Source organism: Pleurodeles waltl, chromosome 1_1 (assembly GCF_031143425.1).
Source record: "Pleurodeles waltl isolate 20211129_DDA chromosome 1_1, aPleWal1.hap1.20221129, whole genome shotgun sequence".
NCBI lineage: Eukaryota > Metazoa > Chordata > Amphibia > Caudata > Salamandridae > Pleurodeles > Pleurodeles waltl.
In genome coordinates this window covers 806651921-806679865 of record NC_090436.1, presented here as the reverse complement: position 1 = coordinate 806679865, position 27945 = coordinate 806651921, and the positions used below count along the sequence as shown (strand labels likewise).

At 45.4% G+C, this 27945-nt stretch overlaps 1 protein-coding gene across 1 annotated transcript in view; it reads right to left on the bottom strand.

Annotated features, from left to right (window-relative positions):
- Positions 1 to 27945, bottom strand: part of PUM3 (pumilio RNA binding family member 3) — a 517651-nt gene that overhangs the window by 467655 nt on the left and 22051 nt on the right. Inside the window, exon 2 of the mRNA XM_069228428.1 lies at positions 8370 to 8463. Within this exon, the coding sequence (XP_069084529.1) occupies positions 8370 to 8451 (82 nt within the window). The 5' untranslated portion in view covers positions 8452 to 8463. The remainder of the gene's footprint in view (positions 1 to 8369; positions 8464 to 27945) is intronic.

The window sequence follows — 27945 nt, the reverse complement described above, 5'->3', positions numbered from 1 at the left end:
TCTTCCATAGACAACCAGTAGGACACCCTTCCTGCCACACTCCGCAGTTGCCTCATTTGCTCCTTCCTGCCATACTCTCCAGGAAGTGGAGCCTCCTAGCTTCTTGAAGACCCACCCTAGTCCTGGGAGTCAGCTGGAATTGCACTGGCATGAGGTGGCTTCTCCTTCCAGCGAATAGTTTTTTCACTAGTGTTGCCCCAATGTCCAGTGTTTTCTCATCTCTCTCTCCTTTGTGCAAAGGTTTGTAAGTGGGAGCGGGGGTTAGCGGTTCTAGAAGCCAGTCATGCTTTGTCAATCCTAGAGTGCCATAGAATCACTAAACCCCGGTCCCAACCCTCCTGCACAGCATACTGGGACAATCCAATATAGCAACTTCAAGTTTTCGGTGAAAAGAGCTTCCCTGAGGACCTCAGCTCTGCTCCTAACCGAGATAGCGGTCTCCTTCATTCCCACAAAAATTAAAAAGTGAACCCCTCCATGTTGGCTCGAGGGGTCTGGCCCACCTCCTTTGTTTCTGGGGCCTGGCCTTCCCAGACACAGTCTGACAAACTAATTAATACTCTTATCCTTTCCCAGTAACTGGTTCAAGCACTGTCAAAGGCTCTATTGTGAGGGGTGGCCTTTACCATTCTTAATGGGGAGCAGAGTAATTAACTTGAGCCAAGGAAACATCACAATTCTTAAACTGCCATAAGGAGTGTATATATGACATTAGGGACTGTAAATTTACACACCGGTCAATTTATACACCTACATTGGTAGTTTGCTGGACCTTGCAGGCCTAATTAGTGCAAAAATTGTACCTTAATTTGGATTTCACCAATAATGTGCAACACAGTGTAAGCACCACAGACCTTCAGTATAAAATAAAATAAAAAAATCCACATTATAAAGGCCTTTCCAAGGTCAGTACCAAACCTTTAAGAGATAGACACCAGCTGTTTGCACTCTCAGTCCATTTACTGTGAATTTTCTGCGATTAAGACCCAGGTAGTGAGGCTTACTCACAGTAAAAGCTAAAAACCAGGTAGCCAAATTCTCTATTTACTACAATACCTGTTAAACAAAATAACTTTCTCTTCTGAAGTAAAATACTGACTGAATACTGATGTCTGAGACTGTAGCCTCCTCCATCATCTAGAGAACACCTTATTTGCTCTTACTCTGTACCTCAAAAGACTCAATTGCCTAAGGGGAAAAAACAATGCAATATAGCAGCCCTAACGAATAACTGGACCAGGGCCCCAAGAAAAAGCCTGACCCTGTATCACAATAGACTGTTTAAGATGGGATAGGAGGATTGGTGATTTGGGCTTAGTCTATAGTGCATCTTCGAAAAGTAGAGGCTAAGTGATGCATTGGGATGGACAGCTGCAACAGAGTCGACAAGGGCTTCACTGGGCCGGATGATGGAACAGTCTTTAAATCTGCACTCACAGCATTCAGGAAGGGATCGGAGCTTAGTACGTAGACAGTATGGATGTAAAAGCTGCATCTGGAGCTGAAGGGAGCTTGAATGGTCTTTGTAAATCATGATTCAGCCACTCCATGTTTTTAGGTTCGGGTGGATCTGATCTATTAGTCTTCACAAATCCATGCAGTCTATCAGGGATTCTGTCCCTGGAGAGGGATCATAAAAACTAGGACAGGCCCCTAAGAGCTTTGTAGAAACACCTGAAGACAGACTTCAGCTACTGTTTATGAATGCTGATATGCACCTCAATTCTCCTTTCCTCTAGGGTCGGAGGCATCTGCCAACAGGAATGGAGTGCCCAGAGAGGCAGCTGTAGGAGACTTTTGAACCCTCAATACTACTGTTTCTTTTTATGTCTTTTACATTGGCACTGGTGGTGTGCTAGAACACTGGAAGAGTACGGCCAGCTGTGCTGAATCTTGTCAAAGGCTTTTGGGCAGCTTACTGAGTGGCACTTTTCCTCCCAACTGACATAAGCACAGTGTGAAACAAAAAGCAGCGGTGAGGATGAGTCAGCAAATAGGCCTACCTGACAAAATGGGTACCGCAAAAGATCACCATGAGGAGGATTTGGATTTTCTCCCAAGCAAAGCTTTTCGACTCAAGAACAAACTGGGACTTCACTCCTTCAGAGAGATGGCTTGAACTGCTGGGAGCACCAGGCCTGAAGCTCCACACTCAGAAAGAGAGACCTTTGGAGGAGCAGAGACTTGGTGCTTCTTTATTCAAATGAGGATATAGACATCGGATAACAGTGCAGCAAGTTTATTGTGCGGAGAACAGTCTGCCCTTCAAAGGGCCCTCAGCAACAAGGCATTTCATGCCCAGGAGCAGAGGGTCACTGACAAAACTGTCTAGATTTAACAAGTTGTCTGATCCCTTGGGGAAAGCGGTCTTGTGCCCAAACACTGTTACATTCCATGTGGTTAGTTACGTTTTTTGCCAAAAGGTCAGTGAGAGCCCTCCAGGTTGGAAGAGGGAGATGCCTCCCTTCGCTCACCAGCATGAAGAATACCTGTTACTGCACATGCTGGCAGAAAAGCTATACTTATCGCCTACCTCTTCTTTCTGATGGTGTAATTAATAATGTCTTGTTAGAGATCAGTACACCGTTACCCTGCATGCAAACAAGATAATCCAGAAGGGACATCATACAGATGTGAATGTGTGCACTGGATGACCACTTCAGAAGATGCATGTGTTACATGCTTAAAGCTAGATAATAATGGCATAAACTAACCCAGCTGAACAATCTAAGGAAAATTACAAAACATTTAAAAAATGAGAGAAAAATAGAGCCAAAAGCAAAGTTGATATGGCCTGCTTAATATATTCGCTCAGAGCAAAAGAAACCAGTTCTAATATACACCATTCGTGAGAAAAGTGGAAATGCTGAAAGAAGGCATACCCACAAAGATGCTGTATACGAGACACATGCATACAGAGGATTGCCACACAATGCTCTATTACCAGCTATAGAAGCAGTTTTCAATCCAATCTCTAGGAGCCATAAAAAGGCAGAGCTTCAGAATGAGCATGGGTCAGGCCTAAGAGAACAATGATTTTCACACTGTATTTTATAATATTTCTGTACAAAGTACAAATAGTGACAATACTATTAAAAATAAGGTAAAGTTTTCTCAAAACAATATGTTTAAGTTAGATATCATAAATCAGTCTAAATACATTTACAATGTGTGTATAATAATGCAACAAATAGAAAGAAAGACAGACGTAATGTGTTAGGTGGTGTATACTGTGATATATATATATATATAGAAAATGTTATTTACCCAGTAGCATGTAGGTCTGCAGGTTAACATACTTTGCATAAGTCCGCCATCTAGTGTTCGGCTCGGAGTGTTACAAGTTGTTTTTCTTCTAAGAAGGTTTTTGAGTCACAAGATCGAGTGACTCCTCTCGGTGACAGTGCGCACTGCCATTGAGTCCTTTGTTAGATTGTTTTCCCGCAGGAGGGTGAAGTAAAGAGTATAGAAATGTGTGTGTGTATATATATATATATATATATATATATATATTTTTTTTTTTAGTTAAAATGTCCATGCAATGTATAGACATATCTACAGAAATAAAGTACCACAACAGCTACGGGCTTCCGGGGAAGAGGGAGGGCGCATGTGAATCTGCAGCACTACATGCCAGGAACAGATGTCTACTGGGTAAGTAACATTTTCCGTTTGATGGCATGTGCAGCTGCGAATACACAGCGTTGCACAGACTATAAAGCAGTCCCCTCACAAAATAAGAGGCGACTAGTATGTAGGAGTTCGAGTAGTTTGAAAGTGTTTTAAGCACTGCTTGACCAGCATTTGCTTGTTGTAGAGATAACACATCCACATAGTCGTGTTTAGAAAACGTGTGTGGTGTGGATCATGTGGCTGCTTTACATATATCAGCGATTGGTATATTTGCTAAGAATGCCACGGAAGCTCCTTTCTTTCTAGTAGAATGTACTTTAAGAGTTACTAATAACTGTCTTTTAGCCTTAAGACAGCAAGGTTGAATACACTTTATTATCCATCTGGTGGCTGATGCTTGTTTTGAAATAGGATTACCCTTATGAGGCTATTGAAAAGCCACAAAGAGCTGTTTAGATTTTCTGAAATCTTTTGTTCTATCTATATAATACACAAAAGCCCTTTTAACATCAAGGGTGCGAAGAGCTCTTTCAGCAACTGAATCTGGATGTGGAAAGAAGACTGGCAATTCCACTGACTGATTGATATGAAAAGGTGAAACTACTTTAGGTAGGAATTTTGGGTTTGTCCTAAGGACTATTTTATTTTTGTGAATTAGAAAGAAAGGATCTTCTACAGTGAATGCTTGAATTTCACTTTCTTCTTACGAAAGTAATTTCTAATAAGAAAGCAACTTTCCATGACAAAAACCTGAGAGTACAAGAATGCATAGGTTCAAATGGTGGACCCATTAGCTTTGTGAGCACGATGTTAAGATTCCAGGCAGGAGTTGATGGAGCTCTAGGTGGAATATTTCTTTTAAGACCATAAAAGCTTTTACAACAAGAATTCTGAAGGGAGAAGTATGCTGTCTATTTTGGAGGTAAGCAGCTATTGCTGTTAAATAGATTTTAATAGATAAATATGCAAGTTTGCTTTTTTGTAAATGAAGCAAAAAACAGACAATATCTTGAACTGATGCTTTAAGTGGGTTAATGTTTTTGGGTTGACAGTAATATACAAAACTTCATTTAGTTGCATAACACTGTCTAGTTGTAGGTTTGCGTGCTTACTCTAGAATATCCATACATTCAGATGGAAGCTATAAATAGCCAAATTCTATGACCTCAGGAGCCAAATCGCCAGGTTGAGCATACTGGGATTGGGATGCCTGATTTGGCCTTTCAGAGTCAATAGGTGTGGTCTGTTTGGAAGCTTGTGATGTGGTACTACAGACAGATCCAACAGTGATGTGTACCAATGTTGACGTGCCCACATGGGAGCTATGAGTATCATAGTGAGGGAGGTGCGACGGATCTTGTTGACCAGAAATCGAATAATCGGGAGAGGCGGAAAAGCGTAAGCAAATATCCCTGACCAATTGATCCATAGAGCGTTGCCCTTGGACTGATGGTGTGGTTACCAGGATGCGAAGTTTGGGCATTTTGTGTCTTTGCTTGTGGCGAAGAGGTCTATGTCTGGGGTTCCCCACATTTGGAAGTATTGTTGCAGATCTAATTTGATTATTAGAAATGGCCTGACCCTCTGTTACTATCTGTTGTGTCCTTTTTAGGTGTTCTGGGGGAAGGCACTGTAACAAATCTTCGATTTCGTCCCAATGAGCCCCATCATATCTTGATAACAGTGCTTGAGAGTTCACAATCCTCCAATGGTTAGCAGCTGGAGTTGCTACTCTTTTCCAGCTGCGTCAAACTTACGACTCCCCTTCTCTGGAGGAGGAGCATCCCCTGTAGATTGGCTATTTGCTCTCTTCCTTGCTACACTGATGACTATAGAGTGAGGAGGCAGTTGTGCTCTAATGAAAACCGGATTGGAGGGTGCAGGTTTATATTTTTTATTCACCCTTGGTGTAATAATTCTAGATTTCACTGGTTCCGTGAAAATGTCATCTGCGTGTTTAAGCATGCCTGGGAGCATAGGAAGACACTGATACTCCTTGAGTTGATGTCAGTATGTCAAATAAGAAATCATCTTCAATGAGATCTGTATGTAATTGTACCTTGTGATACGCAGCTGCCCTAGCTATAACCTGATTGTAAGCAATGGTATCTTCAGGTGGAGATGGTCTTGTGGTATATAAATCAGGATCATTAGAAGGGATGGGATCTGAATCATATAAATCCCATGGATCTAGATCCTGTTTAGTATCATATAAATCATCCCCATGTGTTAAGATAGGGAATTGTGGAGGTGGAGTATCTGGCGGTGGAGAAGCAGGGAGTAAAGGAGAATTTGGTGGTGAAGGCTGTTTAGTATCATATAAATCATTCCCATGTGTTAAGATAGGGGATTGTGGTGAAAATTGTGGTGGTGGAGAAGCAGGGAGTAAAGGAGAATGTGGTGGTGAAGGCTGTTGTGGTGCCTTTGTTTTCTCCTTGTGTTTAAATATTTTAGCAGGTGGAGGCCCAATTTCTATAGTGTATTGGAAAGTCAATTTTCTCTTGATTGTTGGAGGAAGAGAAGCTGTGATTCTTCCTGTGTCCTTATGTATATGGGTTTTTCGCTGTTTAGCTTCCATTACTTCCAATATGGGCCTTATTTCAGAAGACTGTTCAGTAACTGGAGCATATCTTCCATCCACAGGTTTCAGCTCAGAAAGTTTGGAAACCGAATGTTAGAGTTGAGGCAAAAAAGTCCGCTCCGAAAGCATTGTTACCTTTTTCGGCTCCAAGGTGAAGTCTCCGATTTTCGGCTTGATCCCAAAACAGGTATGATAAGCTGTTTGGTCGGCACCGAATGCACTTTGGTCTTGTGTTTTGGTGCTGAACCCAAAGTTTGGTCATCCGATTGTATTTTTCGGGTCCGACCATGGCTGGCAAGCAGTGGGGGACCCACGAACGGTGCTGAAGTATTTTTGGCTGTTTTTTTGTTGATGGGAAGGGGCTGGTGAACTCACGCACTGCGCCAGTAGGATGCATTGGCTGTCACAATCGGAATCTCGGTCCGAATCGCAGTCTGCGATGGAAACTGTTATTTGATGAGCCATTTCTTCTTGTGCGTGTTCTTCCCCGAAGATGTTAGGTGTTTGTTCCGACGATTTGGACGCCATCTCCAACAGACATGCCCTTCAATCCCCAAGAGTCTTCTTCGAATGAAAGGATCGACACGCTTCACAGCTTTCTTCTCTGTGATCCAGAGAAAGACAGAGATTGCACACCGGTTGCTGATCAGTGTATGGAAACTTGGCGTGAGACAGAAGGCAAAAGTGAAACGGACTCTGTTCCGTCAGCCTGACATTGCTCGACAACCACGCGTCGAAGTAGGTCGAAGAAGAATGAGGTCACCTGAAAAGGACCTTTAATCAACCCGACAATCGGATCAAATATAAGTTTAGAAAACACGATCAAGAACTATACCGATGTTTATAGAAAAGAAGAGAGCAGTTCAGATAATACCAAACCGAGATCTACCAGAGCGAGAGCAAGAGGAAACATGTCCGAATCCGACGGCGGAAAGAAAACAATCTATCAAAGGACTCGATGCCCATGCGCACTATCACCAACAGGAGGAGTCACTCCGTCTCGTGACTGGAAAACCTTCTTTGAAGAAAAACAACTTGTAACATTCCGAGCTCAATACTAGATGGCGGACTTATTCAAAGCATGTGTATCTCCAGCTATACATGCCATCGAACATATATATATATATATATATATATATATATATATATATATACACACACACACATACACACACATATATATACACGTATATATATATATATTTTTTTTTTAAGGAAGCAGGGGTTGTCAAGATCTCGTGGTGCAATGATCGTTGCAACGGTTTCTGCTGGCTTCCAAGTTTTCTCACCACAGAAACTGTAAGAAGGTTATCTCTTCTTGGCATCTTTTAGGCAGAGAAAGTAAGGCTGATGAAGGGGGGGGGGTCACCTGATTTATGTAAGGAACTTGAGATGGCCTATGGTTATGGCTAGTTGGGTGTGCCAACAGCAGGTTAACTGAGTAAGCACCAACTACAAGTTACTTCTGTTTGGGGTGAGCAAAGCCTGTCATATCGAAATAAACAGGACCATGCATCACCATCAAAATAAGAAAAACAAGTCTATGCTCTTAACCTCTCCAAAAGCAAACAACTTCACCAAAACTAGAAAACAAAGGAACTATAGCCTAAATGTACACCTCTAATTCCCTTATCCTCTACACAAATATAGCACAGAAACTGCCAGTAAAATCTGCTTGTAGATGCACCATTCTGTGATCCACAAAAGTATTGAATGGTCTAGGGCACGTAAAAAGGGGTCCAGCTAGAAAATGAGATGGAGATTCTGTGCATGGGATGCTAGTAGATCCAGCGCTGAGCAAAACAAGCGTAGAGGTGCAAAGGTCCAAATCCCATAAGTTACATACCAGAGCATCCATGGAGTCAGGCCATGGTCACCAATGAGTGGGATAAAGAATAATCATTAGGTATTAGTATCAGTTTAACTCCTGTGATCTTAGCCATTTCTGTGGTGGACAAGGGCAATTTGACATAGCGTAGTGTGAAGCTCGTTATGCTTCATCTGCTGACTAGTCTAGAAAATGTTTTTCATTGTGTCTGGTTTTCAATGATACAACCCCTCCAAATGATTCAAAATAATATGAAATTCAACAATTTTAATGAACAACAATTAACATTTTAACTGGAAATTAAAATGTGAATTAAAGTTATCTTACCACCACTCGCTTTTGGCTTATTTTTTCTGAAAGGTACCTTTCCCTCTTTAGAATTGAAGGGCTTTCTACCTTTGCTCTCCATGGCGATGGCGTCCTACAGAACAAAAATCCAAGTTAACATGTATGCCTCAGTCTCAGGCCAGTGAAAACCATTACAGAACACAATTGCATCAAGGACATTGGTTAAATAGTAAATTTGAAGGAATCTAAGGCCCACATTAGAATGCTGTTGGTACAAAGTATAGTGAAATGTATAGTTTATAGGGATGGCTGTTCAGAGAAAAAAAACACAGTCTATACATAGAGAAAAAAGGTCGTTTTTTTTTTTGTCTGGTATGGTACTTCATAGTCTTGTCCAGTCTCAAGGTTACATGCCACTGAAACTGGTCCTTGTCCAATGGCAAACCATAAAAATTTGCAACTGTTCACATTGCAGCACATAGTAGGCAATAGGTATTCTCTAAAACAGGCTTTTCCAATGAGTAGTTTGTGAGCTACTGGTGTCTCTCCAGCTACCACAGTTACTAGCTCTCCTGTGTGCAGCCCAGACTTCTAAACTAAAAGCTTTTGCATGGTTGTATTGAAAAGTGCTTATTCAGGATACAAATAGCTTATGTGTTGAGAAAAACAGTTGAATTTGACATAGTTGTAAAATTACTGGAGTGATAAATCAAGTGACGCTGGGAAGACGTGTTACTACTATTATTAACTTGGTTCCAAGTGCATTGCTGCTATGACTGTTTCATAATACCCATGGAGAGACATTCAATGTTGCCAAAGCATTTTTTTAATTAATGCTGGCAGCCATTCCTGATGCACTGAAGTGATTATTACTGGTAACTGTGTAAATTGTGGCCACTAATGTATCTTGTCTGATGTGGTCAATCATCACTCATCCAACTCTAATAACATTAGTAGCTCAAGATGCTTTTTATTGAAGATAATAGGCCTCGAAGACTCTACTAGCCTACTCACTATGGCGGGTTAGATTTCATCAAGTCGAGCTATTTTTAGGATCTACTGATCTGTTCCGTTATGGGGAGTGAACATGAGATGGAAAAGAACAGGTGTTCTGGTCATTTAGAGAGTGAATGAGCAATAGGGATGCCTCTAAATCTTATTTTATCTTTACAAATTTGCTGTCTGTTCAACGACTGAGGTCAAATATGAATATGTCTTTTTACTAAAAGCTTATCTTATCCTGAAAAATAGTGTTTACTTTTTTTCTCTTACTACAGTTAGATGATTTTGTAAAGTGAGCTGTAACAATTATTGGGAAACAAAAAAGACTTTAGGATGTCAGTTTTCTAACATACAACATTTAAATAGCTACTAAATAAAAAGTACAAATATATCAAAATATATCAGGAATTACAAATGCACTTATTTGAAATTCAGACGTCTGATACAGAGATTTAAATAGGAGCAAGCAAGTCAGAACACTTTACATGGTGATGTTCAACTGAAAAATAATTGCAAAAACTCGATTTCCAAATATTACTGTTTGTACGCTATAGTTTTATCAGAAAAACCGCATGTCACTTGAAAGGTTTGTGGCTATTTCAATGTAAAATGTGCTGACTGGAAATCACAGTGCACTACCACTTTGTGGTTTAGTTACATATTCATTAAAAGTGCTAGTTTTGAACCATGATTAGCTAAACATTCTTGCCCCGCCCCAATGACAAAGCTGCTAATGAACCAAGAGCCACAGGGTTGAGTAAATTATATGGCAAGAAAACAAAAACAGTGCAGCATAACGCAGCCCATTTTGCAATAATATTACTTCATTATTTTATCATTTTTAAACTTGGTAACTCTCTCTATGGACATTGGGTGCACCTCATTAGTACCAATTTAACACCCAAATATAGCAATAAGCAAAATAAACATGACCCTGTGCAAAGCTGGACTGGCCTTTCACTGCGCTGCAACATATCATAGTATATTTAGTAACTTTCGAACCGATTGAACTAGAAACACAATTCTTTGTTAAAATCTGAAGATTATGCAGCAGATGATTGTAGGAAGTTGGCTCTGTATGTGCTATTTCAAAGTAAGGAATAGCATGCACAGAGTCCAAGGGTTCCCCTTAGAGGTAAAATAGTGGTAAAAATAGATAATACTAATGCTCTATTTTGTGGTAGTGTGGTCGAGCAGTAGGCTTATCCAAGGAGTAGTGTTAAGCATTTGTTGTACATACACATAGACAATAAATGAGGTACACACACTCAGAGACAAATCCAGCCAATAGGTTTTTATATAGAAAAATATCTTTTCTTAGTTTATTTTAAGAACCACAGGTTCAAATTCTACATGTAATATCTCATTCGAAAGGTATTGCAGGTAAGTACTTTAGGAACTTCAAATCACCAAAATTGCATGTATACTTTTCAAGTTATTCACAAATAGCTGTTTTAAAAGTGGACACTTAGTGCAATTTTCACAGTTCCTAGGGGAGGTAAGTATTTGTTAGTTTTACCAGGTAAGTAAGACACTTACAGGGTTCAGTTCTTGGTCCAAGGTAGCCCACCGTTGGGGGTTCAGAGCAACCCCAAAGTCACCACACCAGCAGCTCAGGGCCGGTCAGGTGCAGAGTTCAAAGTGGTGCCCAAAACACATAGGCTAGAATGGAGAGAAGGGGGTGCCCCGATTCCGGTCTGCTTGCAGGTAAGTACCCGCGTCTTCGGAGGGCAGACCAGGGGGGTTTTGTAGGGCACCGGGGGGGACACAAGTCCACACAGAAATTTCACCCTCAGCAGCGCGGGGGCGGCCGGGTGCAGTGTAGAAACAAGCGTCGGGTTTGTGATGGAAGTCAATGGGAGATCTAGGGATCTCTTCAGCGCTGCAGGCAGGCAAGGGGGGGGTTCCTCGGGGAAACCTCCACTTGGGCAAGGGAGAGGGACTCCTGGGGGTCACTCCTCCAGTGAAAGTCCGGTCCTTCAGGTCCTGGGGGCTGCGGGTGCAGGGTCTCTCCCAGGTGTCGGGACTTAGGATTCAAAGAGTCGCGGTCAGGGGAAGCCTCGGGATTCCCTCTGCAGGCGGCGCTGCGGGGGCTCAGGGGGGACAGGTTTTTGTACTCACAGTCTTAGAGTAGTCCTGGGGTCCCTCCTGAGGTGTTGGATCGCCACCAGCCGAGTCGGGGTCGCCGGGTGCAGTGTTGCAAGTCTCACGCCTTTTGCGGGGAGCTTGCAGGGTTCTTTAAAGCTGCTGGAAACAAAGTTGCGGCTTTTCTTTGGAGCAGGTCCGCTGTCCTCGGGAGTTTCTTGTCTTTTCGAAGCAGGGGCAGTCCTCAGAGGATGTCGAGGTCGCTGGTCCCTTTGGAAGGCGTCGCTGGAGCAGGATCTTTGGAAGGCAGGAGACAGGCCGGTGAGTTTCTGGAGCCAAGGCAGTTGTCGTCTTCTGGTCTTCCTCTGCAGGGGTTTTTCAGCTAGGCAGTCCTTTTTCTTGTAGTTGCAGGAATCTAATTTTCTAGGGTTCAGGGTAGCCCTTAAATACTAAATTTAAGGGCGTGTTTAGGTCTGGGGGGTTAGTAGCCAATGGCTACTAGCCCTGAGGGTGGGTACACCCTCTTTGTGCCTCCTCCCAAGGGGAGGGGGTCACAATCCTAACCCTATTGGGGGAATCCTCCATCTGCAAGATGGAGGATTTCTAAAAGTTAGAGTCACTTCAGCTCAGGACACCTTAGGGGCTGTCCTGACTGGCCAGTGACTCCTCCTTGTTTTTCTCATTATTTTCTCCGGCCTTGCCGCCAAAAGTGGGGCCTGGCCGGAGGGGGCGGGCAACTCCACTAGCTGGAGTGTCCTGCTGGGTTGGCACAAAGGAGGTGAGCCTTTGAGGCTCACCGCCAGGTGTGACAATTCCTGCCTGGGGGAGGTGTTAGCATCTCCACCCAGTGCAGGCTTTGTTACTGGCCTCAGAGTGACAAAGGCACTCTCCCCATGGGGCCAGCAACATGTCTCGGTTTGCGGCAGGCTGCTAAAACTAGTCAGCCTACACAGATAGTCGGTTAAGTTTCAGGGGGCACCTCTAAGGTGCCCTCTGGGGTGTATTTTACAATAAAATGTACACTGGCATCAGTGTGCATTTATTGTGCTGAGAAGTTTGATACCAAACTTCCCAGTTTTCAGTGTAGCCATTATGGTGCTGTGGAGTTCGTGTAAAACAGACTCCCAGACCATATACTCTTATGGCTACCCTGTACTTACAATGTCTAAGGTTTTGCTTAGACACTGTAGGGGCACAGTGCTCATGCACTGGTACCCTCACCTATGGTATAGTGCACCCTGCCTTAGGGCTGTAAGGCCTGCTAGAGGGGTGTCTTACCTATACTGCATAGGCAGTGAGAGGCTGGCATGGCACCCTGAGGGGAGTGCCATGTCGACTTACTCATTTTGTTCTCACCAGCACACACAGGCTTGTAAGCAGTGTGTCTGTGCTGAGTGAGGGGTCTCTAGGGTGGCATAATACATGCTACAGCCCTTAGAGACCTTCCTTGGCATCAGGGCCCTTGGTACTAGAAGTACCAGTTACAAGGGACTTATCTGAATGCCAGGGTGTGCCAATTGTGGATACAATGGTACTTTTTAGGTGAAGGAACACTGGTGCTGGGGCCTGGTTAGCAGGGTCCCAGCACTCTTCTTAGTCAAGTCAGCATCAGTATCAGGCAAAAAGTGGGGGGTAACTGCAACAGGGAGCCATTTCTTTACACAAGCCCCCCCCAGCCTACAGGCCAGGAGACTCAGCCCAAGCTGGGAGAGTCTTCCTAGTCTGTCAGGCGAGGAAGAGTAGGAGAAATAGGCTGGTTAGTTGCAGGGCCTACTCTGCCTTACATCCTTCTGTTCAGGTCATTCCCTTTGGGGAACTGACCCACTTCCACAGTGATAGGACCTAGTCTGAATTGCCTCTTGTCTGCCTCTTCAATGTCTCCACCCATTCTTTTTATTTTGGGTTTAGAGGTATCCACCTCTGCTAATCTTATCTTGGCCAGGGTTACCCCTAGCTTACCCATAGAGGTTACCCAGAGCTGGAGTAACCCCACCATGACCAATAGGGTCAGGGGGCCTAACTTGCTATTTGGCATGGGGTCAGACCACCATGCTAAGGATAGTGCAGCCATAAAGGCTAACACCCAGCAGAGGCCACTGACAGCTGTCAGTGCCCAGAACCACACCTTTAGCTCTTCACCTAAAAGGGAAGGGGCTAAGTTACAGGCTTCTTTGGGTTCAGGTTGCCTGTCTGCTGTATTGGAGTGGGGGGTTACCACATCTTGTAGTAAACACCCTTCTTCCACTCTTTCTTCTGTTAGCTGAGGAGCCACCCACTCAGGTTTAACAGTTGCCTGACTAGCCAGGACTTCTTGTGGGTCAGGTTGGACTTTATCAGGGCCATTTTTGGAGTTCTCCCCTACTGGAGCAGAATCTCCTTGGCTTGCTGTAACCTTGGCTAAAGGTTGTCCACCCCTCCTACTCCGTTTTCTTTTCTTCTTTTTCTGGGGCCTGCTTGCATTTACTGCAGAGGCAGGACTTCCAGAATCCTTGGGAGAGGACTGGCACTGGACCAGTTCCTCTCTTGAGCTCTGACTAACCTCTGGGTAGTCATTTCCAAGGAGACAATCAAGGGGGAGGTCTGTACTGACTACTACCCTTCTCCAGCTAAGAGTGCCACCCACTTCTATGGGCACTAAAGCCACAGGCCTCTTAGTGACCCTGTCTAGGCTAACTCTTACCCTGGCAGTCTCACCTGGGATGTACTGGTTTGAGAGCACCAGCCTGTCATGCACAATAGTGTGACTGGCACAAGTGTCTCTCAGGGCAGTGGTTGGGATTCCATTCACCAGTAGGTGGTGGAAGTGTCTACTTCCCTCTGGAATCTCCAAGTCACCTGTTGGGCCCTGTTTCCAGTTGAAGGCTAGGAAGACCTCCTCATCTGAGGAGTCATCTCCCATGGCTACACTGGTTACCCCTGGAATTTTGTTCTGTGGTTTGTTTTTGGGACAAGAAGTGTCCTTGGTGTGGTGCCCAGACTGTTTACAGTTGTGGCACCATGCCTTAGTGGCATCCCAGTTCTTACCCTGGTACCCACCTTTGTTTTGGGTTGTGTCTTGGGGCCCACCCACCTGTTCTGGTTTTTGGGGGCCTACAGAGGACTCTTTTTCTTTGTCTCTAGTGTCACCCACTTTCTCCTGGGGAGTTTTTGTAACCCCTTTCTTTTGGTCACCCCCAGTGGAAGTTTTGGTTACCCTAGTCTTGACCCAGTGGTCTGCCTTCTTTCCCAATTCTTGGGGAGAAATTGGACCTAGGTCTACCAGATACTGATGCAACTTTTCATTGAAGCAGTTACTTAAAATGTGTTCTTTCATAAACAAATTATAAAGCCCAACATAGTCACACACTTCATTTCCAGTTAACCAACCATCCAGTGTTTTTACTGAGTAGTCTACAAAATCAACCCAGGTCTGGCTCGAGGATTTTTGAGCCCCCCTGAATCTAATTCTATACTCCTCAGTGGAGAATCCAAAGCCCTCAATCAGGGTACCCTTCATGAGGTCATAAGATTCTGCATCTTTTCCAGAGAGTGTGAGGAGTCTATCCCTACACTTTCCAGTGAACATTTCCCAAAGGAGAGCACCCCAGTGAGATCTGTTCACTTTTCTGGTTACACAAGCCCTCTCAAAAGCTGTGAACCATTTGGTGATGTCATCACCATCTTCATATTTTGTTACAATCCCTTTGGGGATTTTTAGGATGTCAGGAGAATCTCTGACCCTATTTAAGTTGCTGCCACCATTGATGGGACCTAGGCCCATCTCTTTTCTTTCCCTTTCTATGGCTAGGAGCTGCTTTTCCAAAGCCAATCTTTTGACCATCCTGGCTAACAGGGGGTCATCTTCACTGGAGTTATCCTCAGTGATTTCAGAGGTGTTGGTCTCTCCTGTGAGGGAACCAGCATCTCTGACTATTATTTTTGGAGTCAGGGTTTGAGGGACCCTGTTCTCCCTAGATAGGACTGGTAGGGGGGAATTTTCCTCCAAGTCACTATCCTCTTCCTCTGAGTTGCTACCCTCAGAGGGGTTGGCCTTTTCAAACTCTGCCAAAAGCTCCTGGAGCTGTATTTTGGTAGGTTTGGGGCCCATTGTTATTTTCTTTATTTTACAGAGTGACCTTAGCTCCCTCATCTTAAGATGGAGGTAAGGTGTGGTGTCGAGTTCCACCACAGTCACATCTGTGCTAGACATTTTGCTTCTAAAAGTTGGAATACTTTTTAAGAATCTACAACTGGTTCTAGAATCTAATTCAAACTTTTACAAACTTTTAAACTCTAAAAGAAATGCTAAACAGGATCTAACACAAGGCCCTAGCAGGTCTTTTAAGAATTTAGAAAACTTTTCAAATTGCAAAAATCAATTTCTAATGACAATTTTGGAATTTGTCGTGTGATCAGGTATTGGCTGAGTAGTCCAGCAAATGCAAAGTCTTGTACCCCACCGCTGATCCACCAATGTAGGAAGTTGGCTCTGTATGTGCTATTTCAAAGTAAGGAATAGCATGCACAGAGTCCAAGGGTTCCCCTTAGAGGTAAAATAGTGGTAAAAATAGATAATACTAATGCTCTATTTTGTGGTAGTGTGGTCGAGCAGTAGGCTTATCCAAGGAGTAGTGTTAAGCATTTGTTGTACATACACATAGACAATAAATGAGGTACACACACTCAGAGACAAATCCAGCCAATAGGTTTTTATATAGAAAAATATCTTTTCTTAGTTTATTTTAAGAACCACAGGTTCAAATTCTACATGTAATATCTCATTCGAAAGGTATTGCAGGTAAGTACTTTAGGAACTTCAAATCACCAAAATTGCATGTATACTTTTCAAGTTATTCACAAATAGCTGTTTTAAAAGTGGACACTTAGTGCAATTTTCACAGTTCCTAGGGGAGGTAAGTATTTGTTAGTTTTACCAGGTAAGTAAGACACTTACAGGGTTCAGTTCTTGGTCCAAGGTAGCCCACCGTTGGGGGTTCAGAGCAACCCCAAAGTCACCACACCAGCAGCTCAGGGCCGGTCAGGTGCAGAGTTCAAAGTGGTGCCCAAAACACATAGGCTAGAATGGAGAGAAGGGGGTGCCCCGATTCCGGTCTGCTTGCAGGTAAGTACCCGCGTCTTCGGAGGGCAGACCAGGGGGGTTTTGTAGGGCACCGGGGGGGACACAAGTCCACACAGAAATTTCACCCTCAGCAGCGCGGGGGCGGCCGGGTGCAGTGTAGAAACAAGCGTCGGGTTTGTGATGGAAGTCAATGGGAGATCTAGGGATCTCTTCAGCGCTGCAGGCAGGCAAGGGGGGGGTTCCTCGGGGAAACCTCCACTTGGGCAAGGGAGAGGGACTCCTGGGGGTCACTCCTCCAGTGAAAGTCCGGTCCTTCAGGTCCTGGGGGCTGCGGGTGCAGGGTCTCTCCCAGGTGTCGGGACTTAGGATTCAAAGAGTCGCGGTCAGGGGAAGCCTCGGGATTCCCTCTGCAGGCGGCGCTGCGGGGGCTCAGGGGGGACAGGTTTTTGTACTCACAGTCTTAGAGTAGTCCTGGGGTCCCTCCTGAGGTGTTGGATCGCCACCAGCCGAGTCGGGGTCGCCGGGTGCAGTGTTGCAAGTCTCACGCCTTTTGCGGGGAGCTTGCAGGGTTCTTTAAAGCTGCTGGAAACAAAGTTGCGGCTTTTCTTTGGAGCAGGTCCGCTGTCCTCGGGAGTTTCTTGTCTTTTCGAAGCAGGGGCAGTCCTCAGAGGATGTCGAGGTCGCTGGTCCCTTTGGAAGGCGTCGCTGGAGCAGGATCTTTGGAAGGCAGGAGACAGGCCGGTGAGTTTCTGGAGCCAAGGCAGTTGTCGTCTTCTGGTCTTCCTCTGCAGGGGTTTTTCAGCTAGGCAGTCCTTTTTCTTGTAGTTGCAGGAATCTAATTTTCTAGGGTTCAGGGTAGCCCTTAAATACTAAATTTAAGGGCGTGTTTAGGTCTGGGGGGTTAGTAGCCAATGGCTACTAGCCCTGAGGGTGGGTACACCCTCTTTGTGCCTCCTCCCAAGGGGAGGGGGTCACAATCCTAACCCTATTGGGGGAATCCTCCATCTGCAAGATGGAGGATTTCTAAAAGTTAGAGTCACTTCAGCTCAGGACACCTTAGGGGCTGTCCTGACTGGCCAGTGACTCCTCCTTGTTTTTCTCATTATTTTCTCCGGCCTTGCCGCCAAAAGTGGGGCCTGGCCGGAGGGGGCGGGCAACTCCACTAGCTGGAGTGTCCTGCTGGGTTGGCACAAAGGAGGTGAGCCTTTGAGGCTCACCGCCAGGTGTGACAATTCCTGCCTGGGGGAGGTGTTAGCATCTCCACCCAGTGCAGGCTTTGTTACTGGCCTCAGAGTGACAAAGGCACTCTCCCCATGGGGCCAGCAACATGTCTCGGTTTGCGGCAGGCTGCTAAAACTAGTCAGCCTACACAGATAGTCGGTTAAGTTTCAGGGGGCACCTCTAAGGTGCCCTCTGGGGTGTATTTTACAATAAAATGTACACTGGCATCAGTGTGCATTTATTGTGCTGAGAAGTTTGATACCAAACTTCCCAGTTTTCAGTGTAGCCATTATGGTGCTGTGGAGTTCGTGTAAAACAGACTCCCAGACCATATACTCTTATGGCTACCCTGTACTTACAATGTCTAAGGTTTTGCTTAGACACTGTAGGGGCACAGTGCTCATGCACTGGTACCCTCACCTATGGTATAGTGCACCCTGCCTTAGGGCTGTAAGGCCTGCTAGAGGGGTGTCTTACCTATACTGCATAGGCAGTGAGAGGCTGGCATGGCACCCTGAGGGGAGTGCCATGTCGACTTACTCATTTTGTTCTCACCAGCACACACAGGCTTGTAAGCAGTGTGTCTGTGCTGAGTGAGGGGTCTCTAGGGTGGCATAATACATGCTACAGCCCTTAGAGACCTTCCTTGGCATCAGGGCCCTTGGTACTAGAAGTACCAGTTACAAGGGACTTATCTGAATGCCAGGGTGTGCCAATTGTGGATACAATGGTACTTTTTAGGTGAAGGAACACTGGTGCTGGGGCCTGGTTAGCAGGGTCCCAGCACTCTTCTTAGTCAAGTCAGCATCAGTATCAGGCAAAAAGTGGGGGGTAACTGCAACAGGGAGCCATTTCTTTACAATGATGGACTATGTGGCAAGTGTATAATTATGCTAAAATCACTGCAGCCACACACTTGCATAGTTCCAATGGCCCTGACTAAGAGGCAAGTTAGGGGATATCAGTATCCTATATGCAGCTAGATTTGTACTATTTATGGAGCAAACATTTAGTCTATTAAACAAAAGCTTTTTGTACAGCCGGCATGCTGCAGTAACATATGTAAATGTGCTATCATATGTGATAATGAAGAAAATGGGAGCTCAGTGAACTAAAACATTTGTTTAGGATTACATAATCTGAAACCAGTTTATGGGTCAAGAGCATTACAGTCAGGTTGAGTAGATTATTTAAGTAACTAGACCGGCAAGGCTGGTAACATTTTTATGATTTTTCGAGGCCTGCATAAGTAGCTCTTATTCCTGAAAAGATTGGAGGTCCCTGTTCTAAAAGCTCATGCACTACTTAAGCATTCAGGCAAAGCCTACATTTCTACAAGAAAGCATCTGGCGCTGCGGTCCTTCAAAAGGATTGTACATTACAGATTAAATCTGACTATGATGAGCTTTATTTGGATTCAACTTAAAAGAACATAAGAGATATTGATTTTCGATTTAAAGTTATCAAATGCATGATTTTTAACATCAACAACTATTTACAAAGCTGCTTTAAATTTAAACATATGCCATTTAATGTATAGTTTTGGAGGCTCACCTAGCACAGGCTTACTGGAGGAGTCAAGCTGAAAGAGAATATTACCTCAATGTTCAGGCTAGGAGGTTTGAGAACATTTCACAATCGGCCAAGCATGGCGTTGAGGTACACAAAAGCAAAGTGGCATTAAAAAGTCAAGAAGAATATTAGATAAACAGGTTTTATGCTTCAGAACAGCACAATTTTTATCTGCGATTTTACTTCTGTTCTCTAAAGGGATTATCAGAGATCAATATAAAACAAGTCAGGAAGCAACAGCTCATTATTGAAATATATATCCGTTCCAAGAGTTCCAAATAGAATTAGTATAAATACTCCACAGATAAGCCAATCAACCAACAGAAAGTATGCTCATGATTAATCGTGTTAACTGCTAAGGGATCCAAAATGTTGAGCATTAAAAAATGTGGATCAGTTTGCATTCAAACCTTAATTTATGTAATGTATCTATTTTTTTAACAAAAGATACTGGGGTGGCTATGCTACATCGATTCCCATTTTATGAATAGCTCGCTTTCTGGGCTCTAACAGCATGCATAAAGGTTTCCGTTTGGATGGTAGTCAGCTTATTAGAGTAGATTCCATAACTGAGGTGATAAAAACATCTAGGTCCTAATGAGCTTCAACCAATTATCTTTAAGCAAGATCAGAATTTATGGGGGACTAGTCGTTAGACCTTGTTTAAATATGGTATTCAAATAGGTATAACTCTGGAGAGGTTTAATTTTAAATCCCTTCTACAAGAAAGGGCCTCCAGAGACTCCAGCAACTATAGGCTAACAGGTTCCCTAGATGTTAAGGACAAATACAAACTGTTCTTGGCCGAACTGAATAGTTGGGAGCCAGAAAGAACACTTTTGCTGCACTTTCAAATTGGCTTAAGGGCTCATACTAACACCATTATTAATAGTATCGCACTATCAACGTTAACCAACAAAAAAGTGGAAATCGGGCAGCTACTTTAAGTTGTATTTATAGACTGGAAGGCGGTCTTTAACTGCAGTGACATAGCTCTGTAACAGATAAAGTGGAATCACGGGCACAAATGCAATGCTGATGCAGACTATTTGCTTTATGATACTATAATCCATGAGGTCGGGTTAAGAAGAGCAGAACTAAAGAGTTATACTGCAGGCTTTATACTAACAAGAGATTGAAGCTGTTGTGTGTTTTGGCACCAATTTAAAATTAGCACTAGGCAATTTATTTCAGGTCCATTATTTGTTTCTATACTGAATGTGCTCAAAGTGCAATGTCTTCCTACCCAAAAGTAGAACTGCATGCCCTCTTTAGAACTCTCTTCTGCCTCCCAAATTAGAGTGTACAAGGGCAGATAAGGCTGGAGTTCCGCCATATATAACAAAGTTTAACTTTGGATGTCAGCTTTGTCTGTATGGTATCACATCAAAAATGCTGATCTGATTATCTGAGAAGTTTGCTATGGAAAGAACTGCTGAGGATCCCTCTGGCCATAATTCCAGACGTCAATTTTTAAAAAAACAATCCATAAAAAAGCGAGCTTATGAAAACAAGCATTGGCAAAGCCAATACATCTCGCCTATGCAAGAGCTGTTGGCTTTGCTAATGTGTTTTAGCCATGTTGTACACAAGGGTGGCTGCTGCTCAGCATGGCTAAAAGTAAGTGGGTTACAGTGGAGTATACTGTTGTAAAGTAGATGTAAAGAAATGGCTCCCTGTTGCAGTTACCCCCCACTTTTTGCCTGATACTGATGCTGACTTGACTGAGAAGTGTGCTGGGACCCTGCTAACCAGGCCCCAGCACCAGTGTTCCTTCACCTAAAATGTACCATTGTATCCACAATTGGCACACCCTGGCATTCAGATAAGTCCCTTGTAACTGGTACTTCTAGTACCAAGGGCCCTGATGCCAAGAAAGGTCTCTAAGGGCTGCAGCATGTCTTATGCCACCCTAGAGACCCCTCACTCAGCACAGACACACTGCTTACAAGCCTGTGTGTGCTGGTGAGAACAAAATGAGTAAGTCGACATGGCACTCCCCTCAGGGTGCCATGCCAGCCTCTCACTGCCTATGCAGTATAGGTAAGACACCCCTCTAGCAGGCCTTACAGCCCTAAGGCAGGGTGCACTATACCATAGGTGAGGGTACCAGTGCATGAGCACTGTGCCCCTACAGTGTCTAAGCAAAGCCTTAGACATTGTAAGTGCAGGGTAGCCATAAGAGTATATGGTCTGGGAGTCTGTTTTACACGAACTCCACAGCACCATAATGGCTACACTGAAAACTGGGAAGTTTGGTATCAAACTTCTCAGCACAATAAATGCACACTGATGCCAGTGTACATTTTATTGTAAAATACACCCCAGAGGGCACCTTAGAGGTGCCCCCTGAAACTTAACCGACTATCTGTGTAGGCTGACTAGTTTTAGCAGCCTGCCACAAACCGAGACATGTTGCTGGCCCCATGGGGAGAGTGCCTTTGTCACTCTGAGGCCAGTAACAAAGCCTGCACTGGGTGGAGATGCTAACACCTCTCCCAAGCAGGAATTGTCACACCTGGCGGTGAGCCTCAAAGGCTCACCTCCTTTGTGCCAACCCAGCAGGACACTCCAGCTAGTGGAGTTGCCCGCCCCCTCCGGCCAGGCCCCACTTTTGGCGGCAAGGCCGGAGAAAATAATGAGAATAACAAGGAGGAGTCACTGGCCAGTCAGGACAGCCCCTAAGGTGTCCTGAGCTGAGGTGACTCTAACTTTTAGAAATCCTCCATCTTGCAGATGGAGGATTCCCCCAATAGGGTTAGGATTGTGACCCCCTCCCCTTGGGAGGAGGCACAAAGAGGGTGTACCCACCCTCAGGGCTAGTAGCCATTGGCTACTAACCCCCCAGACCTAAACACGCCCTTAAATTTAGTATTTAAGGGCTACCCTGAACCCTAGAAAACTAGATTCCTGCAACTACAAGAAGAAGGACTGCCTAGCTGAAAAACCCCTGCAGAGGAAGACCAGAAGACGACAACTGCCTTGGCTCCAGAAACTCACCGGCCTGTCTCCTGCCTTCCAAAGATCCTGCTCCAGCGACGCCTTCCAAAGGGACCAGCGACCTCGACATCCTCTGAGGACTGCCCCTGCTTCGAAAAGACAAGAAACTCCCGAGGACAGCGGACCTGCTCCAAGAAAAGCTGCAACTTTGTTTCCAGCAGCTTTAAAGAACCCTGCAAGCTCCCCGCAAGAAGCGTGAGACTTGCAACACTGCACCCGGCGACCCCGACTCGGCTGGTGGCGATCCAACACCTCAGGAGGGACCCCAGGACTACTCTAAGACTGTGAGTACAAAAACCTGTCCCCCCTGAGCCCCGACAGCGCCGCCTGCAGAGGGAATCCCGAGGCTTCCCCTGACCGCGACTCTTTGAATCCTAAGTCCCGACACCTGGGAGAGACCCTGCACCCGCAGCCCCCAGGACCGGAAGGACGGGACTTTCACTGGAGGAGTGACCCCCAGGAGTCCCTCTCCCTTGACCAAGTGGAGGTTTCCCCGAGGAACCCCCCCCTTGCCTGCCTGCAGCGCTGAAGAGATCCCTAGATCTCCCATTGACTTCCATTACAAACCCGACGCTTGTTTCTACACTGCACCCGGCCGCCCCCGCGCTGCTGAGGGTGAAATTTCTGTGTGGGCTTGTGTCCCCCCCGGTGCCCTACAAAACCCCCCTGGTCTGCCCTCCGAAGACGCGGGTACTTACCTGCAAGCAGACCGGAACCGGGGCACCCCCTTCTCTCCATTCTAGCCTATGTGTTTTGGGCACCACTTTGAACTCTGCACCTGACCGGCCCTGAGCTGCTGGTGTGGTGACTTTGGGGTTGCTCTGAACCCCCAACGGTGGGCTACCTTGGACCAAGAACTGAACCCTGTAAGTGTCCTACTTACCTGGTAAAACTAACAAAAACTTACCTCCCCCAGGAACTGTGAAAATTGCACTAAGTGTCCACTTTTAAAACAGCTATTTGTCAATAACTTGAAAAGTATACATGCAATTTTGATGATTTGAAGTTCCTAAAGTACTTACCTGCAATACCTTTCGAATGAGATATTACATGTAGAATTTGAACCTGTGGTTCTTAAAATAAACTAAGAAAAGATATTTTTCTATATAAAAACCTATTGGCTGGATTTGTCTCTGAGTGTGTGTACCTCATTTATTGTCTATGTGTATGTACAACAAATGCTTAACACTACTCCTTGGATAAGCCTACTGCTCGACCACACTACCACAAAATAGAGCATTAGTATTATCTATTTTTACCACTATTTTACCTCTAAGGGGAACCCTTGGACTCTGTGCATGCTATTCCTTACTTTGAAATAGCACATACAGAGCCAACTTCCTACATTGGTGGATCAGCGGTGGGGTACAAGACTTTGCATTTGCTGGACTACTCAGCCAATACCTGATCACACGACAAATTCCAAAATTGTCATTAGAAATTGATTTTTGCAATTTGAAAAGTTTTCTAAATTCTTAAAAGACCTGCTAGGGCCTTGTGTTAGATCCTGTTTAGCATTTCTTTTAGAGTTTAAAAGTTTGTAAAAGTTTGAATTAGATTCTAGAACCAGTTGTAGATTCTTAAAAAGTATTCCAACTTTTAGAAGCAAAATGTCTAGCACAGATGTGACTGTGGTGGAACTCGACACCACACCTTACCTCCATCTTAAGATGAGGGAGCTAAGGTCACTCTGTAAAATAAAGAAAATAACAATGGGCCCCAAACCTACCAAAATACAGCTCCAGGAGCTTTTGGCAGAGTTTGAAAAGGCCAACCCCTCTGAGGGTGGCAACTCAGAGGAAGAGGATAGCGACTTGGAGGACAATTCCCCCCTACCAGTCCTATCTAGGGAGAACAGGGTCCCTCAAACCCTGACTCCAAAAATAATAGTCAGAGATGCTGGTTCCCTCACAGGAGAGACCAACACCTCTGAAATCACTGAGGATAACTCCAGTGAAGAGGACATCCAGTTAGCCAGGATGGCCAAAAGATTGGCTTTGGAAAAACAGCTCCTAGCCATAGAAAGGGAAAGAAAAGAGATGGGCCTAGGTCCCATCGATGGTGGCAGCAACTTAAATAGGGTCAGAGATTCTCCTGACATCCTAAAAATCCCCAAAGGGATTGTAACAAAATATGAAGATGGTGATGACATCACCAAATGGTTCACAGCTTTTGAGAGGGCTTGTGTAACCAGAAAAGTAAACAGATCTCACTGGGGTGCTCTCCTTTGGGAAATGTTCACTGGAAAGTGTAGGGATAGACTCCTCACACTCTCTGGAAAAGATGCAGAATCTTATGACCTCATGAAGGGTACCCTGATTGAGGGCTTTGGATTCTCCACTGAGGAGTATAGAATTAGATTCAGGGGGGCTCAAAAATCCTCGAGTCAGACCTGGGTTGATTTTGTAGACTACTCAGTAAAAACACTAGATGGTTGGTTAACTGGAAATGAAGTGTGTAACTATGTTGGGCTTTATAATTTGTTTATGAAAGAACACATTTTAAGTAACTGCTTCAATGAAAAGTTGCATCAGTATCTGGTAGACCTAGGTCCAATTTCTCCCCAAGAATTGGGAAAGAAGGCAGACCACTGGGTCAAGACTAGGGTAACCAAAACTTCCACTGGGGGTGACCAAAAGAAAGGGGTTACAAAAACTCCCCAGGAGAAAGTGGGTGACACTAGAAACAAAGAAAAAGAGTCCTCTGTAGGCCCCCAAAAACCAGAACAGGTGGGTGGGCCCCAAGACACAACCCAAAACAAAGGTGGGTACCAGGGTAAGAACTGGGATGCCACTAAGGCATGGTGCCACAACTGTAAACAGTCTGGGCACCACACCAAGGACACTTCTTGTCCCAAAAACAAACCCCCGAACAAGATTCCAGGGGTAACCAGTGTAGCCATGGGAGATGACTCCTCAGATGAGGAGGTCTTCATAGCCTTCAACTGGAAACAGGGCCCAACAGGTGAGTTGGAGATTCCAGAGGGAAGTAGACACTTCCACCACCTACTGGTGAATGGAATCCCAACCACTGCCCTGAGAGACACTTGTGCCAGTCACACTATTGTGCATGACAGGCTAGTGCTCTCGAACCAGTACATCCCAGGTGAGACTGCCAGGGTAAGAGTTAGCCTAGACAGGGTCACTAAGAGGCCTGTGGCTTTAGTGCCCATAGAAGTGGGTGGCACTCTTAGCTGGAGAAGGGTAGTAGTCAGTACAGACCTCCCCCTTGATTGTCTCCTTGGAAATGACTACCCAGAGGTTAGTCAGAGCTCAAGAGAGGAACTGGTCCAGTGCCAGTCCTCTCCCAAGGTTTCTGGAAGTCCTGCCTCTGCAGTAAATGCAAGCAGGCCCCAGAAGAAGAAGAAAAGAAAACAGAGTAGGAAGGGTGGACAACCTTTAGCCAAGGTTACAGCAAGCCAGGGAGATTCTGCTCCAGTAGGGGAGAACTCCAAAAATGGCCCTGATAAAGTCCAACCTGACCCACAAGAAGTCCTGGCTAGTCAGGCAACTGTTAAACCTGAGTGGGTGGCTCCTCAGCTAACAGAAGAAAGAGTGGAAGAAGGGTGTTCACTACAAGATGTGGTAACCCCCCACTCCAATACAGCAGACAGGCAACCTGAACCCAAAGAAGCCTGTAACTTAGCCCCTTCCCTTTTAGGTGAAGAGCTAAAGGTGTGGTTCTGGGCCCTGACAGCTGTCAGTGGCCTCTGCTGGGTGTTAACCTTTATGGCTGCACTATCCTTGGCATGGTGGTCTGACCCCATGCCAAATAACAAGTTAGGCCCCCTGACCCTGTTGGTCATGGTGGGGTTACTCCAGCTCTGGGTAACCTCTTTGGGTAAGCTAGGGGTGACCTTGGCTAAGATAAGATTAGCAGAGGTGGATACCTCTGACCTCAAAATAGAGAGAATGGGTGAAGACATAAAAAGCACAGACAAGAGGCAGTTCAGACTAGGTCCTATCACTGTGGAAGTGGGTCAGTTCCCCAGAGGGAATGACCTGAACAGGAGGATGTAAGGCAGAGTAGGCCCTGCAACAAACCAGCCATTTCCTCTACTCTTCCTCGCCTGACAGACTAGGAAGACTCTTCCAGCGTTGGCTGAGTCTCCTGGCCTGTGGGCTGGGGGGGGCTTGTGTAAAGAAATGGCTCCCTGTTGCAGTTACCCCCCACTTTTTGCCTGATACTGATGCTGACTTGACTGAGAAGTGTGCTGGGACCCTGCTAACCAGGCCCCAGCACCAGTGTTCCTTCACCTAAAATGTACCATTGTATCCACAATTGGCACACCCTGGCATTCAGATAAGTCCCTTGTAACTGGTACTTCTAGTACCAAGGGCCCTGATGCCAAGAAAGGTCTCTAAGGGCTGCAGCATGTCTTATGCCACCCTAGAGACCCCTCACTCAGCACAGACACACTGCTTACAAGCCTGTGTGTGCTGGTGAGAACAAAATGAGTAAGTCGACATGGCACTCCCCTCAGGGTGCCATGCCAGCCTCTCACTGCCTATGCAGTATAGGTAAGACACCCCTCTAGCAGGCCTTACAGCCCTAAGGCAGGGTGCACTATACCATAGGTGAGGGTACCAGTGCATGAGCACTGTGCCCCTACAGTGTCTAAGCAAAGCCTTAGACATTGTAAGTGCAGGGTAGCCATAAGAGTATATGGTCTGGGAGTCTGTTTTACACGAACTCCACAGCACCATAATGGCTACACTGAAAACTGGGAAGTTTGGTATCAAACTTCTCAGCACAATAAATGCACACTGATGCCAGTGTACATTTTATTGTAAAATACACCCCAGAGGGCACCTTAGAGGTGCCCCCTGAAACTTAACCGACTATCTGTGTAGGCTGACTAGTTTTAGCAGCCTGCCACAAACCGAGACATGTTGCTGGCCCCATGGGGAGAGTGCCTTTGTCACTCTGAGGCCAGTAACAAAGCCTGCACTGGGTGGAGATGCTAACACCTCTCCCAAGCAGGAATTGTCACACCTGGCGGTGAGCCTCAAAGGCTCACCTCCTTTGTGCCAACCCAGCAGGACACTCCAGCTAGTGGAGTTGCCCGCCCCCTCCGGCCAGGCCCCACTTTTGGCGGCAAGGCCGGAGAAAATAATGAGAATAACAAGGAGGAGTCACTGGCCAGTCAGGACAGCCCCTAAGGTGTCCTGAGCTGAGGTGACTCTAACTTTTAGAAATCCTCCATCTTGCAGATGGAGGATTCCCCCAATAGGGTTAGGATTGTGACCCCCTCCCCTTGGGAGGAGGCACAAAGAGGGTGTACCCACCCTCAGGGCTAGTAGCCATTGGCTACTAACCCCCCAGACCTAAACACGCCCTTAAATTTAGTATTTAAGGGCTACCCTGAACCCTAGAAAACTAGATTCCTGCAACTACAAGAAGAAGGACTGCCTAGCTGAAAAACCCCTGCAGAGGAAGACCAGAAGACGACAACTGCCTTGGCTCCAGAAACTCACCGGCCTGTCTCCTGCCTTCCAAAGATCCTGCTCCAGCGACGCCTTCCAAAGGGACCAGCGACCTCGACATCCTCTGAGGACTGCCCCTGCTTCGAAAAGACAAGAAACTCCCGAGGACAGCGGACCTGCTCCAAGAAAAGCTGCAACTTTGTTTCCAGCAGCTTTAAAGAACCCTGCAAGCTCCCCGCAAGAAGCGTGA